We start from the raw sequence: 19,169 nt of genomic DNA, 5'->3' as shown, positions 1-19,169 counted from the left end.
AGGTCCTTAGATGTGGAAGAGGGAAGCAGAAGTCAGTGTCTGCTAGGGACTGAACTGAGGGTCATTCCCCTCCTCTCGCCAACCAGATTCATACGCTGAAGCCTTAACCCCCAGTATGATGGTATTTGGGGGGTGGGCCTTTGGGAGATAATAAAGTTTAGATGTGCTTAAGAGGGTAGGGCCCTCAAGATAGGATCAGTGTCCAGAGCCCGCTCACTCTGGCATGCCTACGCTCTCTGTCTCTGTCTCTTTCTCCACCACGTGGGGACACAGTGAGAAGGTGGCTCTCTGCAGGCCCGGGGGAGAGCCTTCACCAGAACAAGAGCATGCCTGATGGCACCCTGATCTCGGACTTGCAGCCTCCAGCACTGGGAGACAAATGTCTGTGGTTTAAGCCCCCCAGGCTGTGGTACTGTTACGGCAGCCCATGCAGATTAAGACAGCGTCAGAGTGACGGAGCCTGAGAAAGACTCGACCAGCCATTGCTGGCTTTGAAGATGGAAGGAGGCCCCTATCCGAGGAACTCAGGGGCCTCTAGAAGCTGGAAGGGGCAGGGAAACCTTCTTGCTTCCAGGAAGGAAGCCAGCCAGCACCTTGATTTCAGCCCAGTGAGGCCAGTTTGGACTTCTGACCTCCAGAGTTGTAGGTGAATCGGTGTCATCTGAAGGCACTCCATTTGTGGTAACCTGTTACAGCAGTCACAGAAAACTAATAATACCGAGAGTTAAAGGAGGCTGACACCACGTCAAGTCTCAGCTTGATGGAGATGGCTGGGCAGGCCTTCAACAGGTGCCTGGGACCAGAGCGCGTGCGTACAGACCAGGAGCAGGGCCAGATGGGAGACTGTGTGAAAGACACACATACGGCTGTGACACGCTCGTGCAGCACGGAGCCACCGGTCAGCCTGGAGCAGAGAGAGACCACGGAGGGCAGGGAATCACTTAGAGATCAGCTGGGGCCAGCCCACGACCAATCAGGACACTCGGCAGAAAAGTCCTGCTGGCACATAAATTAAGGAACAGGAGACAGGAAAAAGTACACAGCAGTGTGAGGCATAAATACTAAATTATTTTCACTGTTCTTTTAATAATGCATAAAACGAGTGTTCTTCCTATGCAAGCAGTTGCCTAAGGATGTTGAACACTCTAATGATGGAGCCACTTCAGGGACTTCTCCTGGAACTAACGGCAGTCAGAGCCAGAAGGACGGTAGTCACAGCGCTCCTCACCGAGGTGGTCGCCAGCAGCTCAATCCCTTACTGAATATGCCTGGCTCATTTCCGACATCTAGTTCTAAAAAAGTTTAATCTATCCTTAAATTCCCCCACTAAATATATCCAAAAGAATGTGCTACTAAAAGCAGTCCTAGAGAAGAGATCCAAAATGCTGTGAACGATGTCAGGAGCTCGCAGAAGGTACGGGGCTTCCTCAGGTGACTGCTCGGAAGGAGACAACCCTTGTTCTGAAATAAAGACTCCAGGGTCAGGATTCTGGCTTAAAAAAGAAACTTCAGATTCACAGCCTTATAATAACTCAAACTTGGCATGATAGAAAGATGGGTAAAAGAGGGCCCCTGCAAGGTCAGGTTGACGGTCAGCCTGCTGGGTGTGGTACCCCGAAAGGACACAGGCTGGTGTCCAAAATGCCATGTTAAAATTCCAGAGCAAACGTCTCAACTTCCTGAAGCCTCAGTTTCCTCCGATCAAGCAGCAAAATGTCACTTCAAGCAGACAGAAAAGCATGTGCAGAGGGAAGAGGACACGAAACGTGGCACATTGGGGCAAAAGGCAAGTCGTAACAAAGAAGGGCGCAGAGGGCCTCCCTGGTGGCGCAGTGGTTGAGAGTCCGCCTGCCAATGCAGGGGACACGGGTTCAAGCCCTGGTCTGGGAAGATCCCACATGCCGCGGAGCGGCTGGGCCCGTGAGCCATGGTCGCTGAGCCTGCGCGTCCGGAGCCTGTGCTCTGCAATGGGAGAGGCCACAACAGTGAGAGGCCCGCGTACCGCAAAAAAAAAAAAAAAAGGGTTTCATTTTCAAGGAATTCATGGAAAACACTCTGACAAGTACGGGTTTCTGGTAACTGACTATACTGCTGAAATGAATGAATAAGCATTTTCAGAACTCTAATGGAAAACTGATGAACTCATAAAAGTGCTAACAAAAGATCAAGATGAAAAAAAATCAATTACATGGGACTGGCTGAACTGATGAGGATGATTATAATTTTTGTGACTTTCTGTTTGAATTTAAAAAAAAAATCCCACAAGGACCCAGAGGCAAAAAATATACAAATCAATTTTCACTGCAAAGTAAAGGAGCTGTTCCAGTGGAGGATTACTGGACTGAATGTCAATATTATGACATAGTATGAGTGTGTTCCGTGTGGTAACTGCAATCATTGTTGCTTTTGTTGTGGTCATCCATTTACAACGCTTGGTGTCAGTTTATTTATCTCTTGTAAAAATAAAATACAGTGTGTATGCGTGAAAAAAAAAGAATAGTTTTGGAGATTTTTGAAATCTATATGTATTTCTATATCTGTATCTATTCAAACACACAGTGTGTATCCTTTTGCTCAATATTTTATCTGTGACATTCATCTATGTGGTTGCATATACTTATAGTTAATTCATCTTCATTCTATACAGTATTCCATTGCACAAGTATGACATTTTTTAATCCATTTAAACAAAAAAAAGTAACTTCTAAGTAACTTCTTAGAAGTTACTTTAGTCACGCTAAGTCACGCTACTTTAGTTACGCTAAATAACTTCTTCCAGGGTATGACAGCCAGCACCACCAACTCCAGGTCCAGAAAGCTTTCACACTTAGTCGGGAACTAGCTCAGTCAAGAACAAATTAAGTCCCTGCTCTTCTTTGCCTTCCCAAACTTATTTCACATTCATTTGGTACTTGTCATAAACAAATTAATACCTGTCTAATCATATTAATGTCAATGTAATTGCCATATATAAAATATGCAAAATAAAGGGAGGAAAAATATCTATAAAGTCAAAACTCTGAAACAATCATTTTTTAGCATATTTTCCCCCAATATTTTTTCCTACAGATATGCTTTTCTCCCCATCTTGGGTAATTCTTTAATTTTCTCTTTATACCTGATGTCAAGACAGTAGGACATGTCTTGAGATATGCACACATACCCACCCATACATAAATATACATACACATGGACATAGGACACACACACATGTGCACACACACACATATATAAAATTCGTTTTGCTTAGAATTCAGTGGACTCTCTAAATCTGAGATCTGAAATCTTTCTTTAGTTCCAGGGATTTTTTTCAGCTATCATTAAAAAAAACAAAAAAATTCCCCCCTTTCCACTCTCTTTTCCCTCTTCTGGAACTCCTTTTAGGTGGATGCTAATATTGACCCCTCTGAATCTATTCTCATTGGCTCTTAATTTTTATTTTACACGGTCCACCCATTTAACTCCTTGAGTTCAGGCAACATGGGGCCTAATTCCTTCTTCCTATGTGTGTAGCCTGCCGTTTAGCAAATTTTAGTTTTCAGTCTTGCTCTGATTGCCTTATTAAATCTGTTTCCTCAAGTATGAGTTCTTCAGTTTCTTGATTTGGGGGTTCTTCAAATGTTAGGCTATTCTTGATACTATCTCTGAGTGAGATTTTCATTTTGATGAGGTCTATCCATTTTTTTCTTCTAAGTTTATCGTTTTCTTTGTCCTACCCAAGAAACCTTTGCCTACTCCAGGTTGCAAAGATATTCTCCTAATTGTTCTTCAAGAAGTTTCATAGGTTTAGCTTTTACATTTAAATCTGTGATCCATTTCAAATTAATTTTTGTGTAAGGAATGAGAGAGGGTCGTGGCTCATTTGTTCTCACATAGATATTCAGCTGTTCCAACAGCATTTGTTAAATTTTAGAATCAGCTTGTCAGTGCCCCTGCTGACATTTTGATTAGGATTGTGGTGAATCTTGACATCAATCTGGGGAGAAATGACCTCTTATCAATACTGTCTTCCAACCCACATATACCATATACCTCTCCGTTTATTTAGGTCTTCTTTAGTTCCTGTCAGCAGTAGTTTTGTATGTTTTCAATGTCGGGTTCTTGCATATCTTTTGCCAAATCTGTTCCTAAATATACTTGGCAATTCTTGATTGTAATATCATCTTTGTAGCTGAAATCTCTTCCTAGACCCTTCACTATCTTGCTTTGCACAGCCCTCCCTGGAGGAGAGGCAAAGCAGCTACTGGAGTTGTGCTCACACTACAGGTGAGTCTTAAACAAGGCGGGGATTAATCAGGGTATAATTCATAGTCAGCCCTCTATATCCGCGGTTCCTCCACATCCACGGGTTCAACCAACCATGGACCATGTTAGTATTTGCTATTGAGAAATATCCACGTATAGGTGGACTCGTGCAATTCAAACCAGCCCTGTTCAAGGGTGAACTGCGCTTTAGTTGGGGGACGGGGGTGTCAGGTGGGACATGTCCTCCAGAAGGTCTCACTCACATGCCCCCTGACATCACAACCACCTGACACATTCCCAGTCCTTCGGCTCCAATTCCTACTTTCACTGAAGGGAGACACCACGAGGGTGAAGGGGACAATGTACAGTTATCAAGCACCTGGGCCCCTCCTCCTCCCAGGCCACCACCCACAGGCAGCCCCCAGTGTACCTGCCACCCTCAGCAGTGGAGTGTCTCCCACCAGGCAGCCCTCTATCTGCAAGCCCTGCTCCAATCTCTCCAAGATTCCTCACCACTGCTAGTCCCCTAAGGCTGCCACTTCCTTATTTCTGAGTGAAACTTTATAGTCACGTAATGACTTTTAAAAAGTATCTTCTAGGGCTTCCCTGGTGGCACAGTGGTTGAGAGTCCGCCTGCCAATACAGGGGACACGGGTTCGTGCCCCGGTCTGGGAAGATCCCACATGCCGTGGAGCGGCTGGGCCCGTGAGCCATGGCTGCTGAGCCTGCGCGTCCGGAGCCTGTGCTCCGCAACGGGAGAGGCCCCATACCACAAAAAAAGAAAAAAAAAAAAAAAAAGTATCTTCTATCATCAGTAACGTTTTGTGCAGGGAGGTGCAGCCTGTCATCTCTGGGTCAGAAGTTGCAGTGTTTTTTGTTTTTAATCTATTTATATAAGTCTAGATCAAATATTGCTTTGAATAGTTGATCGTGTTTTTATACTTGTTAATTTTCCTCCCAGACAAGAAAGGCAAGAATTGGATAAGAGAGAAATGGAAGGGGCATCTGGCATAATTAACAGCACAAACCAAATAACAGAGGCAGAAGTGAGTCCACCGTTCTTAGCCAGCCTGACAAAGCTGGTCCATGCAGGGTCATCACGCGAGACTCAGCTGCACTTCAGAGAACCGGAAGCACCCATGCTTCTAAAACTTACACGTCCCAACTCACCTCTCTAATTTGTATGCCCAGGAAAAGGAGTTTGGTTGATTATTCATTAATGGTTGATTAACATTATGATATCAGGACTGAAAACACAAAATTTTCCACAAAGAAACCCCCAGGAAAGGATGCACACTCACCCAGCCCAGAGATGTTTATTGCTTTCACGGATTTCTTCATTTTGTAAAGAACCATCCGGTCCACGTCCAAAGCCTAAAATACAGAGAATGTAGTCATTAAAACATGTTTGAGCTTAGATCACAGCTTCAGAGAGCAGCCACAGGAGCGCCACGTGGAGGCCCCTCTGGGGTTGCCTCCGTCGGACCAGTGCTCAGTGTGGTGGGAAGGAAGATGGAGCGGGTGGTCCCTAAAAGCCACCACCTTGTCACGTGCCTCATCCACCCGAAGCCCCCGAGCCGCCTCTGCCCTCACTGCCTGCTGGACACCAGCCTTCTGCGGTGAAGCGAGTTAACCTGGACCACCTCTGCTTCCGCCAGTCCGCAGGGGCCCATCCCCCACATAATCAAACAGACACACTTCCTAATGTTCTCCTCTAAAGGCACACACCTGTTCGCCACTGTATCCTCAGCACCCAGCAGAGAGTCTGGCAGAGAATAGGACTCAAAACACAGCTCAGAAAATGACCATGAGACTAGCAAGACCGGCAGGACCCCAATCCAGACAATGGCTGTCCCTGCTGAGCCCAGAAACAAGGGGCAGCCACTGAAAGCTTCTTACTCTTAGCAGGGGGGAGGTGAAGGTCATGCAGGCCCTAGCGAGAACAACGGGGCAGGCAGGAAGTGGATTCGGGGAAAGGCTACCCAAAGGTGAGGGCCCGGCCGGGACCCACGGACGGAAGCTCGACGCAGGGCAGCAGACATGCTGGAAAAGTCAGGGAGTTGCCTTTGAGATCGACTCTGCCACTCTCAACCAGGTTTTAATACTCCAGCTGCCGGCCCTCCCACAGATGACAGAGTAATTCTGTCCACAGGGGTCTAGCTCAGTTGTGCTGAGAGAAATGGGAACTGGAGGTAGTCAGATGCCTCAGTGTGGAAGGCGGTCAGCAGAGGAAATGCCCTTTATCACACAGCTGAACTCTGACAAATTCCCTCCCATGTTACACTGTGGGGCACACCCCTCCCTGATCATTCACTGCAGGAAGCCTTGTAAAAATGCCACCAGATGGAAACTGTACCCTTGTCATTAAAGGCACACACTGTTTCCTGAACTCAGGAAAGAGGAGATGAACAGTAACTGTTGCTTTTCTAGTCGGTTATGAGGAGCTTAGAAGTACAGGTGAGGTGGGCGGTAGAGGTGATTTTTAATTAAAATTACAAGAGAGAAAAGCAATTACCTCACCACTCAAAAACACACCCCTCATTACAGTACATATTTACAGATAATTAAGGTTGAACTTGGTCAGGAGAAGTTAAAATGATTAAGACTGAACGCTGGAAAAGGTCTCTGTCAATTATATATAAAAACAGCATGGGAATTTTAGAACAAAAATAATAAAACTCGAGAGTCTCAAGGAACCAAAAGTTTCTACCAATCAGGCTGAGATTTCCAACCAGATCATGCACTCACCCACACCCTGCCCTCTCCAAAATCTACCTAAACTTAGGAGAAGGAAAAAAAAAGCTGCAACTGTAACCAGAAAGCTTAGGAGAAGGGAAAAAAAAGCTGCAGCTACAACCAGAATTTGTGTGTAAAAACTATAAACAAGCAAAAATCTAATAGACAATAAGGCCCTAAGTAGGAACTACGCAAAACCCTAAGTCTGGCCAAAAACCTCATTAATTCTGAGGACCTAGACCACAGCTGATCTTTAGTTTACAAAGCAAATTTCAGAGAGTAAATTCATCACATAAACAAGACTGTAGGGATGTTTCACAGATATTTCAGAGGAAAATAAACAACTGTCTTTAACCACTTTAAAAGCATCTCTTTTGATCCCCTAAACTGTTATATTAATAGCCAAGGCTCTTATTTATTCATGGAAGCAGCTCTCCTCCAAGTCCACGGCTGGTCTGGGATCCTATGCAGCGTGGGAAAGGACGGCCTGCCTGGGAGGACGCTCACACTTTTCCTTTTCAGACCCGTGCTGTCCAGGATGGTAGCCACTGGCCACAGAGGAATATTTAGAGTAAAATTAAAATGTAATAAAATTTATTAGCCAGCTCCCCAGTCTGGCTACCTTTCTCAAGAGCTCCAGCCACGTCCCATGTACTGTTTCTAAGCACACCCCGCTTCATGCTTCTCCTCTGTACCTGCATCCCTCTGTGTGCCATCCCCCAGGGCTACCCCGGAAAGCACTGGGAGCACCTAGGGGGTCCGTTCCCTCTTCCCTCCGTGCGACACGCCTGTCTCCCTTTGGACGGCTGCCTTCGTCTTTGTTCTCAGGGCCCTACAGGGACCTACATCTGGCACGGAGGCACTTATGTCCTGATGCTGGCCCAAGGGGCCAAAACTGCAGTCTGTCTGAGATGAATCTTGAGCATCCAGGTCCACAAGCCACTTCTGTCCCTCGGCCTGTTTTCATGCAGCCATGCACTAAGGATCTGTACAGATGAATATTTCCAATCCATGTGATGCCGGGGTGAGGGAGAATACTAACTCTGAACAACCAATTAAGAGAAAGGTTCGTAAATCAACTATACTTCAAATTAACAAATAAATAATGAAAAAAGAGAGAGAAATGTTATCCCCCCAGAAAGAATTCCACTCTTCTATGGACCTAGAGTCTGTCACATAGAGTGAAGTAAGTCAGAAGGAGAAAAACAAATACCGTATGCTAACACATATATATGGAATCTAAAAAAAGAAAAAAAAAGGTTCTGAAGAACCTAGGGGCAGGACAGGAATAAAGACGCAGACGTACAGAATGGACTTGAGGACACAGGGAAGGGGAAGGGTAAGCTGGGACGAAGTGAGAGAGTGGCATGGACTTATATACACTACTAAATGTAAAACAGATAGCTAGTGGGAAGCAGCTGCATAGCGCAGGGCGATCAGCTACGTGCTTTGCGACCACCTAGAGGGGAGGGAGGGGATATGGGGATATACCTATGCATATGGGTGATTCACTTTGTTTTACAGCAGAAACTAACACAATATTGTAAAGCAACTATACTCCAATACAGATATTTTTTTAAAAATTCCACTCTTCTTAGTAGACCTGCATTACCAAAAAAATTATATTCCATTACTATCATTATTATTATATTTTAATTTTCATTTAAAAAGTTCTGTGGAAATTTCTTTTCTCTCTTATTATGTAAGGATGTAACATAATTTTGCCTCAATTTTGCCTCTAGGCCTGAAAATCCTAAATATTTTAGGCCCACAAAGCCTAAAACATTTACTATCTGGCCCTTTGCAGACAGAGTCTGCTGACCCCTGACCTGAGGATCCACACAAACGTTTCTCCTGCACCGTCAGCCGGCCCTGCTGCTCCTGCCCTGAACTAGAAGCGACAACACAGGGCCAGCTTGGTCCCTAGCACCCTAAGGTCACAATTCGAGCCAGCAAGGGTGGGAAGGGCCTGGCTTTTTCTTGGAACCCAGAGATTCTGCCCTGGAGGGGACAAGAGGACAGCAGACCACAGGCCTCCCCATTTGGGCCATGACCCATGCCTGTCCCATCTCCTCTCCCCTCGTTCCTCTCATGAAAGGCCAACTGGAGAAGAAATGACATATCTGAAGGACAGAAAACCAAATAACAAAACAAAACAATGCCCAGACCTGTGCCCCAAGGACAGCTTTGCCAAGAAAGAGTCATACAGATATTTAGATGGTGGCTTTGCCTCAGCGCACATTTGACTTAACTTTTGAAGTAACAGAGATGTTAACGACAGTGTCAAATATTTCCAGGCCACTTCTGGGAAGCACAGAAATGCAATGTGGCCTGCAGGCTTGGTTTAAAGTGAGGGCAATAATGGATCGACCTCCTCCTGGGAATAAAGCAGAGGCCCGGAGAACAGCAGGTGTCATGAAGAATTAAGATCAAATAAATAGCCAGGCTAGATCACAGCTGTGCTAAACGTGTGCCTAAGGACAAACATGGACACACTTTGGTATTACCTAATAATATTGAAGTTACTCATAGTATGTGAATGTTTGCACCAGAAGATACATACAAGGATGCTCATGACACGCTTCTAAGTAGCTGAAAACTGGACAAACCCAAATGCCTGTCAATGGGAAAATAGATGAACTGTTGTGTATTCACATAACAGAATGCTACATAGCAATGGAGATGAACAATTTTTACCCACCCAGAACACAAATGAAACTTCACAAAAATATTAAAGATGCAAGTTGCAAAAGTAAACATGCACCATAATACCATAAAGTTTTTTTAAATAAATAGACAAAATTATGGGACTTCCCTGGTGGCGCAGTGGTTAAGAATCTGCCTGCCAATGCAGGGGACGAGGGTTCCATCCCTGGTTCGGGAAGATCCCACATGCCGCAGAGCAACTAAGCCCGCGAGTCACAACTACTGAAGCCCACGCACCTAGAGCCCGTGCTCCACAACAGGAGAAGCCACCGCAATGAGAAGCCCGTGCACCTCAACGAAGAGTAGGCCCCACTCACCACAACTAGAGAAAGCCTGCGTGCAGCAACGGAGACCCAATGCGGCCATAAATTAATTAATTAATTAATTAAAAAAATAAAAATAGACAAAATTAGATTATGTTTATGTTTAAGGATGTAGATATTGCTGAGAAAAAATGGGAAAGAGTCCCAAATGCCTAACCTAAGAGAATAACCAAACTACAGTGCACTCCTACGATTCAAGTCTAGACAGCTGTTAGTATCACTGACACCCACTGGGTCACACTACGTGAAAACATGGAGTGCAGAAAGAACGCAGACTATGCACAAATGCCCATGTTAACAAAGGAGATCCCTGAGGTAAGTAAAGTTGAAGAACCAAGTACCCACAGGCACCCCACGGACCCTCTGCCTGGAGAGGCCAGCCCCTAACACAGCCCCCGCTAGATCACTAATGTAGAGAAACGTAGGAAACAGATGATGTGAATGCCAGCTTTATAAAAATGCTTCACATCCTGATTTTTACTGGGGGGGAAAGCTACTGGGAGATCTGGGGGAGCTGAAAAGGGAAAGGCCAATTTTGGCAAAACAGCTGCAACCCACCAGGAGCAAAGAAAGGCACCCCCAGTCTCCCCGGCCCTGGTGCCCCGTTCCCGGGGAGACGAGGGGCAGGGGGAGGGCCTGGCCTGGGTCCCCCGACCCTCCCATAGTGCTCCTCCCTGGGGCTGACAAGAGAGCTCGGATGCAAGCAGGAAACGGGCGGTCTCAGGAGACTAATCACAAACAGAATGGACCTTATCCCCGAAGGTGCTAACACAGCCCTGGCAGGAAGTGGGAGGGAGGCGGTGCGAGCACTGCGCCAGAGCCGGCAACGCAGGCCTGGTGACGCAGGAGAGGCTGGGAAGGCGACCCTCAGCTGAGAGCGAGGCCAGGCTTCCACATCTGTCCCGGTCCCAGAGGACGACGTAATCGCAAGCCAGGCTGATGTCCCCAGGAAACGAGGATCAAGCCACGTGAACTCCACTTTGGTAACATCAACAGGGGAGAGAAGGCTGGAGATGGCCGTTTTCTCTCCAAGCCCCCCACGCAGACGAGGAGAGCGAAGTGAGCCTTCCGCCAACCACGCCCACTCTGTGGGCAACGTCCCTACCCTCACTCCACCTAGCACACGGAGCCCCACCATCCCCACTGGGCCCTCGACAGGGGCCTGTCTGAGGTCAACTGGCTGCCACAGGTGTGTCTTATATATTCTTTCAAAAAGTGCATCTTGTAACTGACCAGAGACTTGAAGCAACGTGTGCAGTGAAAATGGGAAATCCCATCATTCCATTCAGTCTCCTAATCCCCTCCTGACACCCACGTCTCTAAGTCCACGATGTCACCTACAGGAAGACACCAGAAAGAAAAGAATCCAACAGAATGGGATCTTAGTTCTGGCCCCTCAGTGCTGTCCTGTTGGAGAATTGTGCAGAAGTTAGAAATCACTGGCTTTAGAATTGGACAGCCAGGCTCCACTTACTAACAGCACAGTCTCAGAAAACTACTTCACCTCCCTGACTCGGTTTCTTCATCGATAAGTTGGGAATAATAATATCTGCCTCCTAGGATAAGGTCATCAACATATACAGGATCTGGCATATTGCAGGCACTCAATAATCAGTGGCCGTTGTCAGTGTCTTCCGGTTCTCAGAGGGTCTAAAACTATACCACACTTATGACCAAGTAAGGTAGCTGCTCAGAAACACCATCACCCCAGTACTGTCCCAATCAATAGGATAAATATTTTCAGGTCTGATAATGGTTATGATAACAAGCGGAAATAACTCAGAAAAAAACACTTTTGTAGCTCTTGCCAGCCTTTCACTTCCACGTGCATCCGTTTTTTTCCATCACTTTAAATTCTCCAAAACTTTTCCTGGTGCGTTTCTGACTCTCTAAATGGGTATCCCGACAAAGGCAGGGCCACACGACTAGTGGTAGCACAGGGTGCCCTGGGCCACATCAGCTTTAACATTTAGGGAGAGGAGTGTGGAATCCCAGGTCTGAAGTGCAAGGGGGTGGTGGGCACCTGGTATCAGTCTGGTCCCCACCCCCCGCACAGACCCCCAGGCATCAGGAACCCCACTCACAAGGCAAGGCCTCCAGGCGGGCTTGCCACTCTCACACCTGCAGGGGCCACACCAAGCTCTGCCCACCCTCTGCTCACAAAGGGCCGCACTGTGAAGTTGGAGGACGCCTGAAGCTCTACAGGTGTATCCAGGGAATGAAAGCCACAGTGTTACTCAGATAAGGTCATCAGCATTTGAGAGAAACACCTTTTAGTTCCAAAGACAGCAGGAGACGGGAGTCTAAAAAGGCATCTGCAGTCCAGCGTATCATACATCAATTTAAATTCCACAAAGCACTTTAACATCCGTTATCTTGGGCAACATTTACAACACCCTGTGAAATCATCAGTTCCCCTAATTTAAAGTAGAAGAAACTGACTCAGAGTTTAAGTGACTTGCCCAAGGTCATTTATTTGGCTTTGAACTAAAGAAAGGCTAGGAGAGCTCCCACAAGCTAAGGGGCAAGCTTCCCGAACTGTGCCCCCCACCCCGTTTGCTGACAGCCTGGCTTCCAGAGGCCGGAGGGGCGCCAGGGAGCTCAGTGGGCTTCTGCAGCTGCCTTCCCTAACGTTCGGGAAAATCATCCCCCTTACACCCGACTCCCTGTGCTTCCTTGAAGCCCCTTTCCACTAAGCTCATCCAGGCGCACCAGCACACCTGCCCAGACTACCTGTGTAACCAGCCTGGGGCTTCAGAATCTTCCCAGGGGGTGGGTAGTGCATGAAGGCAGGTGGCGGATTTGCCACCATCTGCATTCCACTGGGTTACACAACCTACTCCTGGGCTTTTCAAGAGGAAGATTAGATAAGACATGGCTAGCCTGCCGTGTGTTGATCTTCCACTTCTTGGTTCCTGCTTCCCATCCCAAAGACCTGGCACCCTGACCTGTGATGGCGTGGAAAGTAGGGAGGAGGGAAACCCAGAACGAGGGAGACCAGAGGAAAGAAGGAGCTAGCAGGCTTGCTGAGGCCCCAGAGCTGCCTGCCACACACAAAGCCACCCTCTAAACACAGCAGAGGGAAGTTTCTGAAAGAAGGAGGTGAAAATGCAAGTAAGGCCAACGTGCTACCTGGATCCCACGGTGCCCCTCCTGCTTTACCCCCAGAGTCTCGGCGCCTGTCCTCCATCCACATGCCCCGCCGATCCCCAAGGCTGCACGTCTAGGAACTAACCTTTTATTTTTCTGCAATTCAAGTAGTGCAGTAATGGGGGAAGAGAAAGATAAACTGGGGAGGCCAGGCGCGCATGGGAACCACCCAGGCATCTTCCTGCCCCAGACCACCCACGCTGCACCCCACTTCATCCTCCTGAGCCCAGCTTATTGTGAGAGCACCACTGGAGTAGAGAGCATGGCTGAGCACACAGAGCTGGGCTTTAATTCCCACATCTCCACACACGAGTGACTCCATCCCTGGGCCTCAGCTTCCACATCTCTAGAATGGGGAGATAACGTCTACTCGATATGGCGACTGTGAAGATTACACCACACGGGTGAGCACTGCCCAGCAGCTGGAGAGCATCCGCGTCGACCTGAGGACCCTTTCCCTCCCGCCGCCCCGGCAGCTGGCACAGCACGGTACAGCAGGCAGTAGCGCGGCTGGTCACTGACTGGCACAGACCCATGGCTGTTGCTGGACCTGGCGGCTACCCTGGAGTGTCCTGCTCCAGCTCTCCTGCGGCCGCGCCCTGTCCACATACGGTGAGAACAACAGGGGCCAAGGGGGCTCACCTACCGGGAGCCCACGCCAACCCCCAGACCGCACTGCGGATACCCAGCCCCCCAGGACCCTGCATCCACAGCCTTGGTCTGAGTGGGCTTCTCCCCCAGGGTGCCCCACCCTAGACACAAAGGGTGGCCATCTGAGGGGAGAGATGGACAGAGCTTGGACGTACACTAGACACACGTGCTGGGAGCGAAGCTGGAGGTGCCCAGAGGTGCCAAAGCATCAAGCCTGCCCCGAGCCCTGGCGTTGTACGTGGGGCTCCCGGCACCAGGGAGCCTGGAGTGGTCTACACCAGGTGCCCACCGCTCCCGTGCCCTGCAGAACCGGGCCCCACACTCCTGCTCCGTTTAACCCAGGCTGCACAGAATGCTTCAGGGGTGCGAGAGCCAAGAAGATGGTGTGGGGAAGCTCAGCATCAGCAGCTGCAGCCTGGAACATGGCAGGGCCACTTCACATGCCGGGCATCAGAGAGTTCATTCAAAGAGAAGAAACCTCCGCTAAACACACGCACAGAAGACTGCTTCCACGGCGTCGGAAGGCCGGGCATCCACAAACTGCGCCCAGCTGGGAGCAAAGCGGGAACCAGAGAGGAGGAGCCGCCGGGGGACAGACGGCCTCACTCTTTCTTCTTCCCTCCGGATAACCCCACCCCCAAACAGGGGAGAAAGTGCGGAGTTGAGGCCGTGGTATGGACGGAAGTGGGGGACTGGCCAGGTCAGGGAAGCGAGACAGGGTGACATTCCAGAGGAGCGAGCAGCCCGGCAGGAAGAGCAGGCCACAGGGCCAGGCCAGGCGGCAGGATGAGGCTGGACGTGGGGGCGGGGAGGGGGTGTGCGGGGCAGGTCCCTGTCACTGAGGGGCAGCAGGGGAGGGTGGGACGGGCAGCCAAAGGCAAGAGCAGCTCTCAGCTGGCTGACGCGGCTCCTGAGGGTCATTAAAGGCTGTCTATTTTCAGCATCTGGGGATGTGAGTGTTTCTCCCCGAGGAAGGGCTCTTGACCATTCGTTTTATTCTCTTTGTTTTCCATCCAAAGAAAAGAAAACTCTAAACCCCAGGAACAGAACAAGAGGGAGAGCAGGGGGCTGGTTCCGTCCGCCTAGGGGAGAGGCCCCCTCCAGCCCGCACCAGGGGGCCACATGGCAGACCCCGCCCCTCTGACAGGACACGTGCCCGCTGCGTGCTGCAATCCCCAGGGAACTCCGAATGCTGAGTCCTAAAAACAGACACTGCATGTAGTGGTGCAGTGTGTCACACCCAGACATGGTTTCTACGTTTCTCAGACCAGAACGCTATCTGCTTTAAAGCTAATACGCAAAGTATTTACTATCTTTCAAAAAAAGCAGAGATACAAATTTACTGTTTCTTTCTCTTTTTTTTTTGCAGTACGTGGGCCTCTCACTGTTGTGGCCTCTCCCGTTGTGGAGCACAGGCTCCAGACGCGCAGGCTCAGCGGCCATAGCTCACGGGCCCAGCCGCTCCGCGGCATGTGGGATCTTCCCGGACCGGGGCACGATCCCGTGTCCCCTGCATCGGCAGGCGGGCTCTCAACCACTGCGCCACCAGGGAAGCCCACAAATTTACTGTTTCTTAAGAAACCTGAGGAAGCTCCAAGAGTACACAGATGTTCTGCTGGTCCAAGCCATGCAGCCCAGGCATCTGGGAAGGTCTACATTTATCACAGTGATTGGAATGATGGATTGTGCAAAACAAGGGGTGAGCATGGTGGCCGGCAAAAGGCACCATCCAAGCTCTGTCACCTACTCATACTGTAGCCCTAGATGAGTCACTTCTCCTCCGAGGTTCCAGACATAAAATTCTGTGAAACTATTGCCTTTAAGACAGTTTGCATTTCAGCTATCTTTCCAAGCAGGGACTACAATTGTATTCAAATACACGTGGTGTAATAGATTAATTTCCAGGGTAACTAAGAATCCTGCCCAGGACTCTCAACAGAATCAATTAATGACTAGCTATTAACACTGTGAATAATCAGTCCTATTCCAAATGTAAAAACAAATATTTGGTAATGGCAAAAGGTAATTTTTAACTAAAAATTTCGTATTTCCCTGGCTTGGACTTCTCACAATAGGAAGAAATGTAAAGTGTGTGTCAGTACAACTTACCAGAAGGTCAAAACACCAACGTGGAGATACCAGCAGTTGTGTTGCTGGTGGGAGTGCTACTAAATGTCTCACATCCGTACAGCACTTTCAACACAAAGTGCTTTTTCATATACTATGGCTGGTGGTCCTCAAACACAGGTAATATTATCATAACAAAGCAGAGACTAAGTGAAGTTATTTTTCCAAGGCCACAGAAGTAATGATAAAACCGAGATGCCACCTTTGTAATTTTTTTAGTTCAAAAAAAAAACTTTCACGGTATCTTAGCCTGTTATTCTTTCTGACATCATGTGCTGTTTCCTTAGTCTCTTCAAGGTAAACAACTGTTAAAAAGTCAAGAAACAACAAACCAAGAAAATAAAGCTATTTTCATTTGAGGGCAAAGTTTTTTTTTAAACTTGCAGTCATTGCATAAAGCTTATTAAGCAGCTATTCTGTTCACATCGTTGTGTGAGATTTGGTTCATACCACTGTGTATGAAACAGTCACTGCTTTCAAGGCCTTAAAATTTCCTGAGGCAACTGAGATCTCTCAGAAACGAAGCCCCAGGGAATAAATCCAGGCCTAGCAGCTCCTCCAGGACAGGACCCCTGACTTCTCATCTCTGAATCTCCACACCCAGCACAGTGTCTGACACCTGTAAACACTCCATGAACATGGACTAAAACCACACTCATGTCTTTTGTTTACACCAAACAACATGGAGCCCAGCTAACAGGGGAAGGTTTCCTGCGGAAGGTAAACACAGTCACACCCTGGAGACAGTGGCAGTTGTGAGAAGGTGGAGGAGCCCCTGGCAGGCAGATGACACAGTCAAACAAGCAGGGCTGGGCAGGACAGGACAATCACCAAGGGACAGTCACTATGTGTCCCACTCACCCGTTCGATGGCTATTTAAACAGAGTAGATTTAAAAGGTATCTTATTAGAATACAAATTGTTCAAATATATAACATCACATCCTATAAACGGGATCAAGGAAACCATGAGGCTGTTTCCATTCATTTGAAATCGGTGTGTGGACGCCAGCGGCCTGTACTTGCACTTCAGTACTCTTTCAGTTACAAGATGGAGAAAACTCTGAATTGCACATATAAATAGAAACAGATGGTCAGAAACATCTTTTAAAAACAGCCCAAGATTGGGCCTCCCTGGTGGCGCAGTGGTTGAGAGTCCGCCTGCCGATGCAGGGGATACGGGTTCGTGCCCCGGTCTGGGAGGATCCCATATGCCGCGGAGCGGCTGGGCCCGTGAGCCATGGCCGCTGGGCCTGCGCGTCCGGAGCCTGTGCTCCGCAACGGGAGGGGCCACAACAGTGAGAGGCCCGCATACCGCAAAAAAAAAAAAAAGAAAAGAAAAAAAAAAAAAAAAACAGCCCAAGATATTCTTTATTTAAACTAATTCAAAAGCTCTGAAATAGTACGGAGTTTGTTTCAACTCTCTATCACTGACAGCATCTAATATCTTCTTGCCCTCCTTATCTCAAATATGTTAGACAACAAGCACCTGAAACTTACAGTAACATTAAACCCATGTCAATATTATCATAGCATCATGGGTGGAACACTAATTTCTTCTTGCACGACCGCCAGCTGCTTTGCCTGACATTCAACTAAAGGTGGCCCAGGCACGTGCGCGCACGTGGACACACACACACACACACACACACACACACACACACACACACACACACCCACCAACTTTTAACATCCTGGTGCCTGTGCTGCTGTGCTATTTTTTTCTAGCTTGATCACCACAGAGCCATGCTTAGCACATAGCTAGCACTCGATAAATATTCACTAAATGAATTAATTGTGCTGCCAGGACAATCGCTTCTCCGGGGACCCTGAAACAGCTCTTCTCCTCCTGCCTTCTCTGCGAACCTGTCTGACCTGTAAACGTGTCGTCGATTAGGAAGGCTGCCTGCAATGGTCATTCCATGAATCCGGGTCCACACGAGTTCCTTCATCTAAACGGCACTAAAAACAGTATCACCGTAGAGCTCTGTCACTGGAGCACCGCCAGCCTATGAGTCTCTTCCTCAACACCTGCCGGGCTCCCTACCGACAGGCACACAAATAAATAAGTGAATTTGCACCCCTCAGTCCATTCTCATCAAGAGTTCAAAATGTCCCAGGTATATCCCCACACTGCTAGGAGATGCAAACATTATAGTGTAAATCTTGGCTTTTGAAAACTTTTTAACAAGAGTAAACATTGAAGATAACCAGCTTACATGGTCTAAGTACCCACATATTGATCAAAGAAGTTATACAGTAGCCAACAGGACGTGAGAAGATGCTGAACATCATTATCAGAGAAATACAAACCAAAACCTCAGGGAGAGGGACCTCCCTGGTGATCCAGTGGTAAAGAATCCGCCTTCCAGTGCAGGGGACGCGGGTTCGATACCTGGCCAGAGAACTAAGATCCCACATGCCACGGGACAACTAAGCCTGAGCCACAATCACTGAGCTGGCACACCTCAACAAGAGAGCCAACGTGCCGCCAACTACAGAGCCCACGCGCTCTGGAGCCTGTGCGCCACAACTAGAGAGCCTGCGTGCCGCAACGAAGATCCCACAACTAAGACCCAATGCAGCCAAAAATTAAATAAATAAATATGTACACACACACACACACACACACACACACACATATACAAAGCCAGACACAAAAGGCTACATGCCGTATGATTCCGTTTTGTTTTCAAAATTATATGAAATTCTACCAAAGACAAAGCTATAGTGACATAAAGCACATCGGTGACTGCGCAGGGCCAGGAGAGGAGGAACTGGAGGGGTGACCTCAGAGGGGCACGAGGTGACAGGTCTCCTATTATGATTGTAGTGGCGGTTATATGACTGATACATGTGACAAAACTCATTGAACTGCACGCTTAAAACTGGTGAATTTTACTCTATGTGGATTATACCTCAGTTAAGCTGATTTTTAAAACTAAAACAATAACACAAAAACTTGACTATGTTTCTTTCCTAACTTTCCATCCCATTTATTTCTTTCAAATGGCTGTTCTCATTCCCTTAACTTGAAAAAAAAAGTTCAAGTCCCTAGATGTCTGGCCTCTGGATTCCCTCGTGACTGTTCCTTCACTCTCAGGACACTATTAAACACCACGGTTTACCTGAGGACAGACGGAGGCCGAGCGGAGCACAGGATCCTGTTGAGGGCTGGAGTGAACTACGGAAGCTCGGGGCAGCTGGTGCGGGACTGCATGATGCCTCAATTC

At 48.0% G+C, this 19,169-nt stretch overlaps 1 protein-coding gene across 3 annotated transcripts in view; it reads right to left on the bottom strand.

Annotated features, from left to right (window-relative positions):
* ASAP2 (ArfGAP with SH3 domain, ankyrin repeat and PH domain 2) overlaps positions 1 to 19,169 on the bottom strand; it is a 156,977-nt gene that overhangs the window by 97,688 nt on the left and 40,120 nt on the right. For all 3 annotated transcript variants that reach the window (XM_060117389.1, XM_060117390.1, XM_060117391.1), the window contains exon 2: positions 5,547 to 5,619. In XM_060117389.1, coding sequence (XP_059973372.1) covers positions 5,547 to 5,619 — 73 coding nt within the window. The remainder of the gene's footprint in view (positions 1 to 5,546; positions 5,620 to 19,169) is intronic.

Source organism: Mesoplodon densirostris, chromosome 14, assembly GCF_025265405.1.
Source record: "Mesoplodon densirostris isolate mMesDen1 chromosome 14, mMesDen1 primary haplotype, whole genome shotgun sequence".
NCBI classification, from domain to species: domain Eukaryota; kingdom Metazoa; phylum Chordata; class Mammalia; order Artiodactyla; family Ziphiidae; genus Mesoplodon; species Mesoplodon densirostris.
The sequence above is the reverse complement of the archived record's forward strand: the minus strand, read 5'-3'. Positions and strand labels throughout refer to the sequence as shown.